Source organism: Struthio camelus, chromosome 1, assembly GCF_040807025.1.
Source record: "Struthio camelus isolate bStrCam1 chromosome 1, bStrCam1.hap1, whole genome shotgun sequence".
NCBI classification, from domain to species: domain Eukaryota; kingdom Metazoa; phylum Chordata; class Aves; order Struthioniformes; family Struthionidae; genus Struthio; species Struthio camelus.
In genome coordinates, this window is record NC_090942.1 from 216,886,966 (window position 1) to 216,903,799 (window position 16,834).

A 16,834-nucleotide genomic window follows, 5' to 3' on the forward strand; every position below is an offset into this window, starting at 1 on the left:
ACAAGGCTCGTAAACAGGCTGTTTGGAACAGCAGCTTCCATTTCCTGCAGCGGGAACCTGTTCCTCTGTCCTTTCCAAGAGTTTTCCAACATCTGATTTTAGATCAGGTTGCAGCAAAAACATACAGTAAACTTTACTATGTTCTGTATGATTTGAGAGAGCTATGAAAAAAATCCCAAATTGTTTCATATGATTTTCTCTTCTTCTCCTTTGCAGCTAAAGAAATCATAATTATTCCTAAGTTTGTTTGGAAATATTCTTTCCTAACTTTCAAGTCTGCAAGCTTGACACAACTAAGGCTTTAGCCTCAGCTAAATTCTGACAGCTACAATGCTGACATGTGAGGTATCGTCTAACTCCCTTCATACTCACTGTTAGGCACTTCTAGGTCTTAATTCATTTCATCCTACAGTAGAAATATCGGATAGGTTGGATGAATTATGTCTCTGAGGTTTCCTTTCACTGTTTGTTGTTCACAAAGAGTCTAAAGAAGACATGTAAAGTTAGCTGAGTACTTGTTTTGAATCTGATTTCTGTGAGCTACTCCTAACTCTAGACTAGTAACAAAGTCCTACTTAAGGGATGTCATATCTCTTTCACAATTACACACTAGAAAAAGGCAAGATCTCTGGATTAACAGCCTTTCCCACTGCTTTTTTGGACTTGTCTGCAACTGTTCCTGGCAGTATATGGACAGGATGATATCCAGCACCGGCTCCCTCAGGACTGACTGACTTTGGATAAGTCTTTCCATTTATCCAAAAGCCCAGAACCAAGATACACTACTGCTGACTTTTATCTCTCTGATTTAGGACACTGATGTCAGTTCTTTGGGAAAAGAGTGCTCAGCAGCAGCTCTGATGATAACCGGCCCTGGGGAGGGCAGCACTCTTCTCAGAGGACTGTGGTAGAAGTGCGTAAGAGTGGTAGAAGTGTGTAAGAAGAGCACAAGTTCAGGTGCACAGGAGAACATAATCAACCAAGTCTCTTCTTCAAGGCACAGAGTCTGAAGGGAAGACACTTCTCATTCAGCTTTATTTTGAGCTGGATACAAAAACTATTGTTGTCCAGGGCAAAATATACAAGTAAGTGAAGAATGGCTCTTCAAAGAACCTTTAGAGAACCTCTGAGGGCCTTGAAGCCCTGAGCCTGTTCAGCAACAGCACTGCCAACCTACACTTCTGATGAAGGAAGACTTCTCAGTCTCCTGACCTTACACATGTTTATGATCCAGGGTGTGATCCACAGTGTACAGGACCTTGTACAATAAGTTATTATAACTCAGTTAAGTCCAATATTTAAAGCAACTGCTTGCAAAGGCAAAGTAACTGTTGTCTTACATTTACAGCCACATCCGTTATACTGGAAGACTTTCCCCAATTTTCGAATAGAAAGCTTATTTAAGACAGAGTTGTAATATATGGTAAACATCTAGATTCCAGCATTCAAGAGATATAACCTAGTGAAGCTGTAATCACTACTAAAGATCATCACAGACAACTTGTCTTTGTAAGAAGAAAGCACTAGTCATGAAGAGAACAGAGATGAATTGCTTGCTTTGAGAGGAATGAGAAATAAGGAACAGATAAAAAACAGGGTTTTTTTGTGCAGTTTTGTCAAAAGCCTGACATAAAGCCCAGTACACAGCACACCAAAATAGGGATCTGAAAACCTCAGATTTGCTTTCTTCCTTTCCATAAAGAATTTCCATAAGATTGTCCAGGAACTTTCTTTCATTTTGTGCAGTTTAAGGATGATATAAGCCACTGAAAGCAGTTCCCTAATGAAAATCAGCTCTACAGACATATATATATGCTTTTTTCTCACAATACTTTTTTTTATACTTCTGCAGTAAAAAAGTATCAAGGACTGATTTGATGAGACCTCTTTATACTCAAACAAATGAGCATTGCCTAATTCTTTCTTGTTATACTTCTACACACCTACCACTGCATCCACCCATGCAATAAGATAAAGATGTCATCACATTAATTTTAATGATACTGCATAACAGTAGCGGCAGTAACATCACCAAACCACTCAGAATTTATACAACTGCATTATTCTGAGACCGGTGCACCTTTTCTTTCTAATAAAAATGGTGTCATCAAAGCTGTTTGTTATGCTTAGTCTGATTTTCAAGAAGAGAATGTTTTGCCTAAAAATTACATCCGTAGTCTTCTATTACAAACAAATTTCCATTTTAATTATATTTAATTGGATATTGTTTTTCAGCTGTCTTCAAGAAAGAAGATAGCTTATTCTACTTTTATTATGATGGATGTACAGTGATTTTTTTATTCAACATGTAATTTTGATTCTTTTGGCTGCATGATTTCATCAGTTGCTTAACCACTCAAACCCCACCAGAATACAGGACTGCCAAATTCTTGTTATGCAAATGACTCTAGGAAATATTTGTCTTTTAAAGATTTCTAATTTGCTGTACTATTAAAACAGTCCATTTTACATTTCAGAAACAGCAAGGCTATTTGTATAGTTAAATAGGAATAAGAATTAAAGAGCCCTTCATAATTTCTGCTGTATCAGCAAGACGAAAGACCCTTCTTTATTTAGCCATTTACCATCTCCAGCTGTAGGTTATTTCTTCATTAATCATCAAAGCTTTTTTACTGTTGTCAAGAAATGCACTAATATCCTTTCAACATTTTTTTCCAAGACCATTTAAAGTTTCTCTTCTCTCTGCCTATAAACATACAGAAAATAGTCTCCTCTTCTCTGATTTCAAATATGATAGTTTTATGTTTTCATTTTTTCAAAATATCCTGAAGAGGCTGCCAGAAAGCTTTCATATTGCTCTTTTTTTATCTAAGAGAATGAATGCATTTTTATGTGCTTGCTATCAAGATACCCTGCATCTATTTTTAATCTCAGTGCATAATCTACTCCACTTCCTTCCTTCTTTTTCCCTATATATCCTCTAGGAAACAAGGAAATGTGTTAAGCTCTTTGAATGAAAATTTACCTTTAACTAAAGCGTCTTGCCATAATAATACAACTGTTTTGGTGTGAAGAAAGAAGAGTGAAAGACCATATGGTTTTGAAGGAAATTTATGCTTTATCAGTAATAGGCCTTGAGGTATAAGTGCAAATGAAACATGAATGCTTCCACAGAAATCTATAGAGCAGTCAGCTACCAGGCATTGTACACCATTTAGAGAAGATATCAGAAATATCAAGATACCATAAGATATCAAGATGTCAAGATACATAGCATAACCAAAATGAGCAACACACAAAATGAGCAAAGCTCCCAGAAGCCAAATCCAGCTCTTGGCAAACACCTGTAAAGATCTGCGTCAAGTTCATGATCTGCTCAAAGGCAACTTTTGTGCTGATTCTCTTCCTCTTAGGTGTCTCCTACATCCTTTTTCAGGTCTTAATTCTTATTCTACCACCTTCTTCGCTGTTAGTGTACTGTACTTATCCTTTACCACTCTTTCTCCCTCACTCATTGTTACCCTGTTTGTTTGTTTGAATTCTTTTGCAGAAAGTATCCATTTAGTTAGTAACCTTTATCACTCTTCTCTAGTGGTTTCCTAGTTCCCTTTTTTATCTTTCCACACCTCCTTTCTCAAATCTTGCTCAGAACAAAATCATGTCTTCTATACTCCTGTGTATCACCGTTCCCTACCACCACCTGTAGCTTCCCATTGCTCCATCTCAGCCTTCTCTACCTTGTCTGATTTTCATTCTTTTCATGCTTTTCACCTGTTTCTTCCATCTTACCACCACTAAATCTGTTCTTCTGTTTCTGCCTAGCACACAGATACATGCACGTACATACGGAATTAGACATATTTTGTCTAAACACACTTCAACTAAAGGGTCATTACGGAAATGACCCTTTGGAAAGGGACTTTCCACCTTCTAATCTTTCCAGCTAAATTTTCGACATAATCATCTCCCATAAGTCACTCATAGAATTCAAGCATCTTGATTCTTTTTATTAAAGGAATCCTGTTTATCCTTAATTTAAAAGACTGGCCAAATAATGGTTTCTCTTCTGGTTTCCCTTGCTTGCCTTGCTACTCTTACTCTCCACGATCCTTTTCCCCTATTCAGTGACAATTTAGATCTTTCTTCAGCTATTCTATGTCCTTAGATCTGTCACTTTCTACTCATCCAAAAAAGCTCGATACCCTCCTTCTAGGTATTCCTATCATTTTATGTTGCTTTTAGATAATACACTATCCTTTGGAGCCATCAAACTTTCTTTTGTCTTCTTTTCATTTATTTTGTCCATATCGTGTGGTTGGCCATATACACCACAGAAGAAAAGCGCTTACACTTTTGTAATTGTAAGCACTGCATACACCTGACAGTGACCCGTTGCAGAACTGCCAGACTTATAAGCATAATTCATGAAGCAGCACAAAGCAGAGATCATGATTTCAAGTGAGGTCACAGAAGCTGCAAATGAAATGACATCCATATGTGAATACTGTTTGGGCTAGCACTTCCAAGTTGTATGAAATTAGGACCAACAAAACAAAAAATCTGTAGATTTCACCTTTTGTTCATTCAACCTTCTCTCTTGCACTAAGAGAAATTCCCATCCCTTCTATTAGCTATCTAACACGTAGCTAACTATGTTAAGCAGTTATCTAGACTTTTCTTTATAGGCACTAGAGAAAGAGAGGATCAACAGAGTGTAATTTCTGCTATCTATCTCTGACTTTGGATGGAACTGCTGTTTGAGGAACCTGTATTTGCTCACTGACCATATGGGGCCATTTCAGAGTTTTAGGATTTGCATCCTAAAAGGATAATTTCCTAAAATTCCTAATATCCTTGCATCTTAAATTTGTAAACCAAATACAATGATTTCTGTCCACAAAATTACATTCTCTCTTGTGTTGTTCGCATTCAGCTTCATAAGTTCACAGTCAGTCTACCTTTCATTTTCTTCTGTTTCTGCTGTTACTAACATCCTAACATATGACTAATCATAAACTTTTGGTTTGTCAGGATCCTCTACCTCCAGACCATTTCAGTTTTAGAGGATAATCCACCAAACTTTTCAACTGACGACTGACCTGTTTGTACATTTTTAGAAGTGCATTTGCAATACTGCAATCTACGTACAAGATATGCAAAATGTAAAACTGCTGTTGTTTGATTTACCTTATTTCATCAGCTAAGATTGTGAAGGACTTGTAACTTGGGACTTACAAGGTTATTTTACTAATGTTCAATACTACAGTTTGTACAATTTTATTTGAAAGGTTAGTAACTGTGCTTAGAGTAGGAGCACTTAGAAATGAATACATAAACTGAGGATTATTAAGACAGATTCATTTAAACACTTGAGATAGATAGATAAAATTTCCTCTCAGTTTTAGTAAGAAATCAATAGCATACTGACTGGCAAAATTTTAAGCAACAAAAGAACAGCATCCACTTAACGTATTCTTTGATATCCATGGTAGATTTTGCGTAGCAATAATATGATGAGGTGTATAATGAACAAACCCCATTTCCTAAACAAATAAAAAATATAAACAGCATCATCTAATCTTTTGCAACTTGTTAAATGACAGCTTACTCTGTCTTCACATTTTTATGTCTAGAATTGTCTCTCCCAGTATATGTAGCTTTGAGAGTTAATACTCCCATCCCTACTCCCCTACTCCATTGCCAGCCAGTGAGCAATCCACAATCAGTGAATTTATCTGGGTCCTTTTCTTTCCATGTGTTAAATCTAGCACAAGTACTGAAGGCTAAATTCTACTCTCAGCAACACTGGCGCAATCCCACCAGTGTCATTGGGCCTGTACCAGTATATCTAATGTTACATTTATCCACCAGTGGACATGCAACCTGCAGGAGCAAGCAGATCTGAAAAGGGAAAGAAAAAACTCACACAAATAGCAATAATGAATAATAAGGAATGTTCTCACAAATAACATATGCATATATTTATAAACAAACGTTTGTATATTCTACAGGACCAGCTTTTCATGCATAAGTTACCTACTCTACCACTATTTTTTTTATAGTGACTTAAAGCTTCACTACTTGGAAGTCTTTAGTGCGTGTATGGGAAAGAAGTCACAGTCCTCCTCACTCTATAGCTAAGAACATAAAAGACCAGTTGCCTGATGCTCAATTAATTTTGCTACAGAAAAAAAAGAATCTGAACGTCCAAGCCAAATTCAAAGCTGTTTTTTATTCCTTCATACCGACTCTGGGAAATAAAATCGATGTTACTGTTGTTCATAGGGATTAACAACACACATCCTGAGAAGCAGCTAATACAGCATGACTGTTCATCACCAGTCACAGTGTAAGCCCAGCCAAAATTCAGAAAATTGTTTCAAATGTTTCTCAGCTTTCCTGGTAGGGTAAACTGATTCACATCAGTCTAAGAGAAATTTCATCCACTTAAATCTAAGGAGGAAAGGAAAAAAAAAAAAAATCATCCATTTCATTTCCAATATGAAAGATGAAATCTTGAAAGGAAAACCTGAATGTTATTTTTGAAATACTTACTGTGCAGAATTCCAAAAACAAGGGATTATACTTTTAAGGTTACCTGCTAACTACTACTATGTATAACAGCAGAGACTCTTCATTAAAGCAATAGGTAAAAAGACAAAAGAAAACTTGAGAAAAATGCTGATACATGATGCTCTTTAGGACAAGTTATTCTACTGCAGAATAAGTTCCCTTAAATTAAGAAACTGTTGTTGCAAAAAGCATTGCGGCAAACAAAAAATTCTAATATTTTTAATATACAAAAATTTTTAATATACAAAAATTTTTAATATACAAAAATGCACTACCGCAGCGCAGAGAGAACACTTTGAAAATGCTTAACCTTGTATTATGCAACAGCACTTAAAATAGTCAAGGATTGCTTTATCTGTTTTCAGAAGTATAAAATAATTTGCATACTACCTGTATTTTTAGTATGTCCTCCATAGCTTTCCTGAAACACTAAGCCCTATGACTTCCACATCTAATCTATAAACTCTATGGTAGCAGAGTTTTCAATAATATACTGCTTCGTATCTCACCACTATGTAATAAAGTCAGTGATCAGTGTAGTGTAATAAAGTGCAGTGGCCAGCGATCATTATATGCAGTTTTGTATATATTATATCCCCTGGATATGGAACGCTCTGAAAACCACAGTGCTATTAAACAGGCATTCTTGGGCTCTATTTTACTGTATATGAAGCTAACATGTCTGCTCCGCAGATATTTCAGAAGATAATTTCCATATTCAATATATGTTTATATGAGGCAAAGAAATAGCAACTGCTTATTTAACAGGATTACGTCCGTTTCTGTCTCATCCTTGATCTGGAGTATGCTGTTCATGTACACATATTGCAAGGATTGTAACTTTTGGTATCACAGACCACAGGGCTAAACTGGAAAAAAAAGTTTAACTTTGTAGGTTTGTATTCGTTGCTATATATCTTCTATTTTCACCAAAACAGAAAGATTTAAAAAGTGACAGAAAGAGCAATTCTCATAATCTTTTTGAATCAATCTTCAATAAGAGTGGGCAGAAATGCCTAGAAGGAGACCTGAAAATAAGGGACGAGACTCAAACTATATATAAGGCCACACTATTTACAGTGTTAAAGCTTTAACTTCTGTAAAGCAGGTGGCCGCCTGCAAAAAATAAGTCAGTTAAGTTTTAGAAACAGCCAAATGTCACCACAATGTGGAATTCAAGAACTAGGTAGAAAGTCAAGTATCATTTATTGTCTTCCAATAGGCCTGAATAAAGAGATAAGGTTTCTTTGAGACAGAAATAATTGAAATGCCGGTGCACCCAGTTCTAGATAAAGACCAAGTTTTATGAGCTTGGTCTTCTTTATGAGCTTGGTCTACTGAAATCATGAAAATGGCTCCTGGAGTTTGATCTCCTGTTTGAAAGCAAGATATACAGTTTTCAACAGTGTCAAGACATATGAATAAAATGTACCACAAAATGGAATATATTTGTGTCCTTCTACGTGGAAATCAAATGCCTGGGCAGGAAAGAGTACTTCTCTGAGTTATTTTACAAATAAACTTCAAAATAATGCACAAAGGCTCTGAAAAGAAATAAAACAACACTGAGGGCACCAAGTGCAAAGTATGTTTGCCCTCCACTGAGGCAATAACAACAAGAGGTCATATGGACAAATGGAAGCTTTTACAATTTTTAGAGCAAGAAAGAACACTATTAAGATAACCACAATCAGCTTCTATTATAGAGAAAGAAGATGGTGAAGTCCTAGTGATTAACCAAACTTATACTCTACGTTACTTGAAAAATTATTTTCGTTGAAATATTATAGCAAACCATTGATAAATCATACCTATCCATGGTTTCAAGATAAACCCAGAGCACTCTGCTGACTTTTACATCACCTGTGCAAATTTAAAGTCCTGAATTTGGACATCATACAAGATTAATTTCGTTATGATCACATAACGGCCCAATCAAGCTGTGTAAAGACTGAAACAAACATCACACTTGCAAAACCCAGTAAAGTGAAGCTTTTTGCTTAGCTAACATAAAGAATGCTATATTCAGTACAAATAATGTATGATTAAAAACAATCCAAGTTTTAAACTAATTCCATCTTCACGGAGAACAATTTACAAGCACAGTTCCTTGTACAGCTAATTGACTACGTTAATATAGGATACAAAACCAATTGCACCTCAGTTGCTATTTCTCATTATAAATAATCTCCAAAAAGTGAAAATTATCTCGCTTTACTTACTAATATCTTCTTTACTTCTTATTATCCTCAAATTAATATTGTCTATAGAAAATTATGAGAGCAGGGATTTTTAAGATCGGGAAAACAGATATGTTAAGTGGTATATTTGCATTTGCTACTATATGGAGAGCTAGGCTATCTAAACACTGATTAAAATATAATTGACCATTGAGGCTGAGTCATCAGTTCACTGCATTAAAAGTGGCATGCTATTTAATTATGCAAAATGTGGAAATGGGTCACTTAAAACATTCCAACACAGTCAACATTGACAATTTCCAATAGTGGGTACTTTGCTTCAGAATATTTCCTGAAACAGGGCTGAAGGCGTGTTAGCTTTATGGCATAGATCAACTGGCTAACGATTGGGAAAAATGAGAGGGAAACTAAATGGTTAACTTTGCATTTTTTAACAAAAAAAGAAGGTGTTCATTCAGATGTATGTTGCTATGTGAAAGGAGTATGCCAACATACTGCAGGCATTCTACGATTTTCAACAAGTTAACTTAAAGAAGGTGAAAAAAACCCTCTTAGGAGAACTGCAGTGGATACTGTTAAGAGCAATACCGAGAAGATTATGAACGAAGCAAGCTTTTTCTATCTGATGCTGTTACTAATGCTGCATTATGTACTGCCAGGATAACAGCAATTTGCCTTGGCTGAACTTTAAAAGGTACTTTATAAAGTGAAACATAAATCAATACTAGAAGCAAAAAATAAATATCCTTGAACTTACAAAGGTTTCTCTAAAAAATAAATTGAGGATATAGCTTATCCTAAAGTGCACAAGCTTCACAAAACTTAAGCCCCCCCACTGAAATATGAAACCAATAATTTCTTTTCCACCTTTCACCAAAATTAATTTTCTATACAATACTGAATAGTTACTTTCTTTTTACTTCTCAGGTTATCTGAGGTCAAAGGAAGACTTATATCACTGACAACAGCACTCTAAATTTGGCCTGCCTCATGTTTGAGGCTCTCCAAAATTAAGTGCTATAGAGCAGTAAAGCTCTTTCTTCCTTCTGTGCAATTAAAATTAGTAAGACAATGACATCTCTGCTAACCTTCCTTTCACTTTTGAAAACACCCTTCAGTTAACTACAACACCTTTCTAATGCATTGAAATCTATCTAGTTAAGTGCCATTGTCTCGAATCACAAAGAAATAAAGCCTGTAGATAAAGTAAGTGTTCACTTGTACTTTTGGTAATCTTGTGCTGTGTTTCCCAATTCAGTTAATATGACTTCATGATAAAGTAATTCACAATACAGCTATCACCATGAAAAAATAGCCCCGTGTGCACTTATGTGAAAAGCTTTATCAATTTCTTAAATATAGTTCTCAATTATGCCTTTTATACAAAAGAATAAAGACTGGAATGAACAGCAACATTTACAGGAGCGAATGAGTTTGATAACTTAAGACTACAGACTATACTATAAAAGCATGTCATGTTAGCCACTGGATCCTTGCAAACCCGTAGACCCTACTGCTTTCGGCTGACTGCTACAAAATCCAGTAACATTAGCTATGGGCGCGTAGTGTAATATAACAAAAGTGACACAAAAGCAGAAGATAATTCAAGGTCCGGGGAGCAAGACGAAAACCAATTCAAACTACGTTTAATTTAGGTCAGTTCCGGCCATGAAATTCCAGGCTGACTCAACTCTCCAAGTGGTTCAAAGAGCTCTAATGCAGACACAGTCTGCTCCGAATTCTGCAGCACATGCTCATCTCTTGGACAAGTCCTCTCAGATGAATGAAAGAGGAAGCATAGTAGGGCCTAGTGTGTGTGTGTGCATATATATTATGCACACACACACATATCTATTTATCTGCATATGTATGCATGATTTTCCTCAGAGTGATAATAAATAACTGATTAGAGCAGTTCCTTGCTGGCCTCCTCCCATTACAAGAGTTGAGGCTACAAGGATGAAAAGTGTAGCCCAACAGGAGCAGGCTCATAGAGCAGATTAGCTACAAAAGCAAAGCACTGCACCTCTGCAATGGCTTTTAATTCAGACTAGCTCCAGCATGGTCCAAAGGATCAACCATCCAGTAGTGATCTGATGATATCCAGAGGCACATTGTCCAGTTTAGTTTTCTTCTCAGAAAAAAACTCTTCTTTGTTATTTCCAACATGCAAACTAACGACTGATAAACGAGGACAATCAATAAATTTGCTTCTAACGCACACCCGCAATCTGAATGAAAACGCTAAGGTGCATGCACTCTAGGTGGTGAAAATAAGAGTATGCAGCATCGCTTCCCTGTGTTCCCTGCTGTGGTTACCTGAAGCAGAAGGGACACAGACGTGTGTGTGGGCTATACTCTTTACAATTCAATAAGCACCTTTCCCCCAGTGTGTTAATTGCAAAGTCTCAATCAAACATCTAGAGAAAGAGCTTCTTGATTGAATCTGAAGGCCAGGGTTATTCGCAGGTAATTGAAAATTGAAAGTATTGTAATTCTGCAGAATAAAAGTGCCAGGGCATAATTAGATGCATGGCCAAGGAATGCTTAACACAATGGATTGACAAGATATTGATATTTACACTAAGAGCCAGACATAGTTAAGATTTTCTTCTGATTTGTTACCTAATATGATATGCGGCACTTAAATATACAAGGGAGTGCTCATTGCTGAGGAAATGAAAAGAAATTCCCCTAAATCTTAAAGCTGTTTTAAAAGTCGCTTTCTTCCCTGGTTAAAAATTAGATATATGATGAGGCTTAAATATTCAAAATTACCTTGAGAATTTAAGAGAGAAGCCAGTAAAAACAATAACATTTTTACTCCTAAATCACTTTCACCCTTTCTGTAAAGATGTTCCTTTCTAAAGTAGTATAATTTAAAAGAGAGGGTATGAAACGCACTGACTGGTTTTCAGGAAAAAAAAAAAAACAATGGATATGAAATAGAGGCAAAGTAAATCTGATCCATTCCTTACTTTTGCTGAGTTTTGGAGAGCGAGAAAATATTCTTAATTTTACTACAATTTATCATGCTAAAACCCACTTAAATCATCAGATGTCAGGAAGAAGATTATTCTATTTGTATATACTTCAGGGGGAATTATTTTATGTTAACGTATCCATTTTCTGTTGTGTAGCACATTTTCATTAATGATCTCAAAATATTTTACCAATGTGAATTACATCAATCTTCACCGTGCTTCTGTTATAAGAGAAAAATCCCTTTGTCCACTGCTGAAATGGTGACATTTAGAGCACAGCAGCTATTACTACAGCAAACAACAACACCATGATACAATTCAAGGGCCAAAGCGGAGAAGCCAATCCAATGCAGCTTTTAAGAGCTAGCACAGAGCTTTATCCGATTTAGCTTTTCCAGTGTAACACATATTAACTGACAGAATGAAAGATGAGTGAAAAAACAAACAAATAAAATATGTTTCTCAAACTGGAAAAAAGAAGCATTTGAGATATTTGAGATGATAAGATGTAAAATCTAACTTTGCAAATTATGCTCAAACTAATTAGGAAGAAGGTGACATAAGCAACACGTTTATTCAGAGAAGAAGTCACAGGGAAAAGAGTAAAAATGGTTAAACATGCATTTATTAAGAATCCTAACTCTAAGAACTATCGAGCTTTGTAAAATTCCAGAGCCTAGCATTCTTAGACAAAGAAGAATTTCTTTTTATGTCCCATTACCATTCTGTTGAAATATTTGCTTATCACTCATAGGCACATCTCATATTTTATATTTCTTATGCAATGCCACATGACTTATGCTTTATTATAGAATTATATAAAGCCACCTCCCTCCTCCAATTTACTTCCCTGGGGCTAGACTGCACCTACATTTGTATTACTCGGCAAAAGCCATTAGAGCGCTGTTTCTCAGAAATTCATAATTTTTCCTCATTCTTTTCTTACAGTCAAAACAAGAAGAATTTATTTTTCTCTGTAGCATTTATTTAAGCCTCCCTCTACCACCTTTCATATGCTAAATTCAGGTATGCTGGCTGACTTGCGTGACAGAGAGGAGAGCAGAGGCTTTTCCTCAGCTTTTCCTCAGCTCCCTGCTCCGACAGCACCAGCAAGGGTACCTGAGCAAGTTGAGACTAATGAGACGCAAAGATGAAAGCAAATGCAGCTTAAAATGGAATTCCATTATAAATTAAATGCAAAAGTTTAGATCAACTTCTGCAAGTGATTCAGCAAAGCTGGCATCAGAGTTAGTTTTAACTTAATTCTACAGCATTTTGGAAAGCAAAAAAGAAATAAATAAGGCTGATTCTGTGCAATAGGGAAATCGAGGTGATTCATACAGAATTAAATTAATGGTTCTCATTATACAAAAAAGATCTAAACTTTACAGCCAAAGAACAAAGAACAAGCAAACTCCCACAAATGTTTAATTGTGCTTAAAACACCACAAAATAATCCATTTTGTGCCACTGAAGCTTCCTATCAGATTTATTTCCATGACCAAAGCTTGGCAAGCCAAAGTTTTTCAGGTCACTGAACCTAGAAAAAGAGCTAATTAGCTGTTTTCTTCTTTCCTGCAGGTCCAAACTATAACGAACAACATACAATACAATAAGGCCTTTCCTTCATCTCATTTAGGAAAACCATATTGATGAAGAATGATTCCTCCTCACAGGATGAATTTTTTTCAGGTTGTTGAGTTGAAAAGTCTAAATTTTGAAGAATGTCAACAGTACCAAAAGTTTTAATTACATGAATAAAAATCAGTAACACGTTAGTGAGACAAACCAGGATGTTTACCAACTATAAAAAAGGAAATTTAGCTTTGGTGGATGATTGGACACATTACATTTGAGAAAGCTTTATGAATACTGGTCCTTGTGGCGGGTTCCCCTCCTTCTGTTTGAAAACACTCAGAGATTTTTGGAGCAAGGTGGCAGGGACAATTAACAGCATTATTACTGAAATAGAAATGCAGAAATGCATTGAAAGAACCGTCAAGGTCCACCTACGTTGTGTAAAAAAACAGTAAGAAAGTTTTCTTGTGCCAGTGAGCCAACAATTCAATGAAATTATTTGCCAGAACATTCACCACAGATGTCCTTAGGCATTTACATTCTTCCTTTGAGAAGTCCTAACAGCGCTGAAAAAGTAGGGGTTCAACTCATCTTCACACTTCAAAAAAAAATAATAATTAATTTAGTATTCTATCACCTCTCTGAACTGCCTTGTCTGGAAAGCCATTTTAGGGCATAACTATATTTCCTTTAAGATAAATGGTATGACGATAGGTGCATTATTATAAACTTCTACAGGTTGGAAGATTTTCTTCTGTTTTTTCCAATATTTAACAAAGAGACTAAGCCTCACTGTCACCTACGCAGTATTATAGGGCAAAGGTGCCTATAAGTCTGATTTTGAAGTCTTTAGCGGGCCAAGAGGGGCTGCACACAGAAGCACGCACACACGACACTATCTGGCCCAGTGACTACAGCATTTTTCCAGCTGAGGAAATACCACAGCTAGAAACCTATACAAACCTATACAAAACTGAAATGGTCTTGAGAGCAGATAGGAGAACTCAGGTCTCCCAGCCTACTCCTCCAGGCTGGAGGACAAGGTTTTTCCATACGTTTGCTTGTCTTCCTCATTTTGGAGAGCGTTCAAGCATGCAAATCCTGATCAGAAATAAAAGCCTATTTGCAAAGCAAAAATCACACACACATCCTGTGGGGAATATATTGGCCTTGGATCAGCAGATAATTTTCACCTTGACATTTCTTATTGGCTAACCTAAATAGGTCCCTCTTTGGTATTTCTGATGTGTCCCATTTCTAAGGACATAACTCTTCCCATGCTTTGCGTAAGAACATGGTGACTAATCCAGAATCACCTATTATCACAACAGACACCTTCTGCTTATTTATCTAGTCCACATCATGTGCTGGAGATTGAAACACAGACCACATGCATCTTTCACTCTACTGTCAATATTTCTCTTTAAAAAAAAAAGATAAAAAAACAATAACACACTTTAAAGAAAAAGGGATAGCAATACAAAAGTGGTATAAAAGCGTATAAGCATTGATAGATCGTGTTGTGGGAATAAATCATGCCGATTGAACATCTTGTCACTAGTACAATTGCATCTGTATTTAGGGTTTCTAACACTGTAACTGTAGCTGCAGACTGTCCAGGGTACAGATCTAGCACTGGAAATCGAGAACTGGGGCTCCCTCTTGGTGGAAACCGGACAAGTGTAAGCAAGTGTAAAACGTCTCATTAAAACAGAAGAAAAGTCAGACCTATAGGATGCAAGACCAGAATGGAGAGTTCTGATGTTAAAAATGAAAACAGACTTAAAAAAGAAGTCTTTTAAGAAAGCTGAATGCAAAAGAACATAGAAATTTCATGTAACTTTTCCACCCTTTCCAATGGTTAAAATTCCCAGCAAAGGGATTTAATTCTCTTCTGCTTTCCACCAGTGTCATTCTTCTAATCGCTCTTGGCAGTGATCCTTATATATGTTCTGCACAATAATATCTAAGTTTTATGAACTGCCAGGAACAAACAAGCTGGCAAAGACAACTCCTATTAAGCATCAGTATTTTTCTAAAAAACAGAACCCAGCAATATCATTGGTTGTTTGGATAAATAATTACCTTCATGCACTGGAATAGTAAGAAACAGATGTGGACAAAAAAAAAGACAGATGAGGGATGTTAATAACCAAGAGTAAAGCTAGGAGAAAGATTAGATACTGGCTGGCTAGCTTCTTACTATTTATTTGCTTCTGATCATTTAAGCTTGGTAGTCTCTTTATTATGCATCCCCTTTGTTTTTCCCTGCTCTTTATTTTCAATTATAGTTGCTTTTGCAGTCTAAAAATTATGACGCTATCATGTGCTTGTAGAAAAGCTGATTTTTTTTTTTAATTTTAATGAAAAGATGCATTTATTTTGGGGTAAAATTGGTTTTCCTAAAATCATAAAAATGAAAAGACATTAGTAAGAAAGCATGAAGTCATCTAGTTTGTGCTCAGTTCTTTATCACGAGCAGCTTTCATCTTCGAAAGGAATATAGACAATGAAATGAAGAGCTGTTTGCACCTTTTTAATATTATAGTGTGCGCTTAGATATCTTCGTAATAAACTAGAAGGGTGCTTGCTGCTCTGCAAAGGAAATCTTCATGTTTTAATGTGGCTATCAAGGAGGACAGACTTAATGAACCCAGAGTATTTTTTGAAAAATGATAGTTTTAGCAAGTTACAGTGTGTACATTGAAGTCTGAACTAAAAATTATGTATATATACTGTACTATAATTCACCTGAGTGTAATTGCCATTCCTGGTTTGTTCTTCTGGAAAATAATGAACTATGTAACTGTAAAATACATAATTAATTGTATGATTTGTTTATAATTTCTATACAATAATGAGTAGAATTTTTTGTGTAAAAATAAACAATAACTGATTATAAAAAAATTAATACTTACATAAGGGATTGTGTCCAAGGTGTCTGTGTTGACAATTATAGGGGCAGGGCTTGCCTGAAAGGAAAAAGAAGAGAAAAATAATTTCAAATTGATGAAGTTCTTTAATATTGAAATGCTCTAATGGTACACTAAAAGAATAGCAGCCTAACTTCCCATTGAACTCACATTGCACATAACTTTGGGTACCGTTCAGTCAGTTAAAGGCTCCAAATCAATTCAACAATATTTGAAGCCTCCAATTCACAACACGCTGTGGTCTTTCTTTTTCATTTCAGTAGGCTTTAGATCACAACCTGTTCTCCTCAAAAGTACACTTTTCAGTAGAACTGTAAGAAACATGAAGCATTCACCTGAGAATTACTTTGGGGGCAAGAGGTTCAGTTTCCCCTACTTTACCAGTTAACTTTTTGTGTTTGAGCAAAACAAAGATGATCAGCTGATCTTTGCAGAGGACAAAATTCAACATTTTATATTCTCATACTACTTACGTGCACAGTATAAATACCATATGCATACAGATATGATATCTATATTTGATATCTATACCAAAGCTATATATATCCTCCATCACTCACATGCAACAGGCATAATTCAGCTGATCTTTAATTTGAAATATGGA

General features: G+C 35.9%; 1 protein-coding gene across 19 annotated transcripts in view; it reads right to left on the bottom strand.

Moving 5' to 3' along the window:
- The window catches only part of DLG2 (discs large MAGUK scaffold protein 2), a 1,033,288-nt gene that overhangs the window by 401,017 nt on the left and 615,437 nt on the right, over positions 1-16,834 (bottom strand). For all 19 annotated transcript variants that reach the window (XM_068930581.1, XM_068930580.1, XM_068930592.1 and 16 more), the window contains one exon: positions 16,216-16,269. In XM_068930581.1, the coding sequence (XP_068786682.1) occupies positions 16,216-16,269 (54 nt within the window). The remainder of the gene's footprint in view (positions 1-16,215; positions 16,270-16,834) is intronic.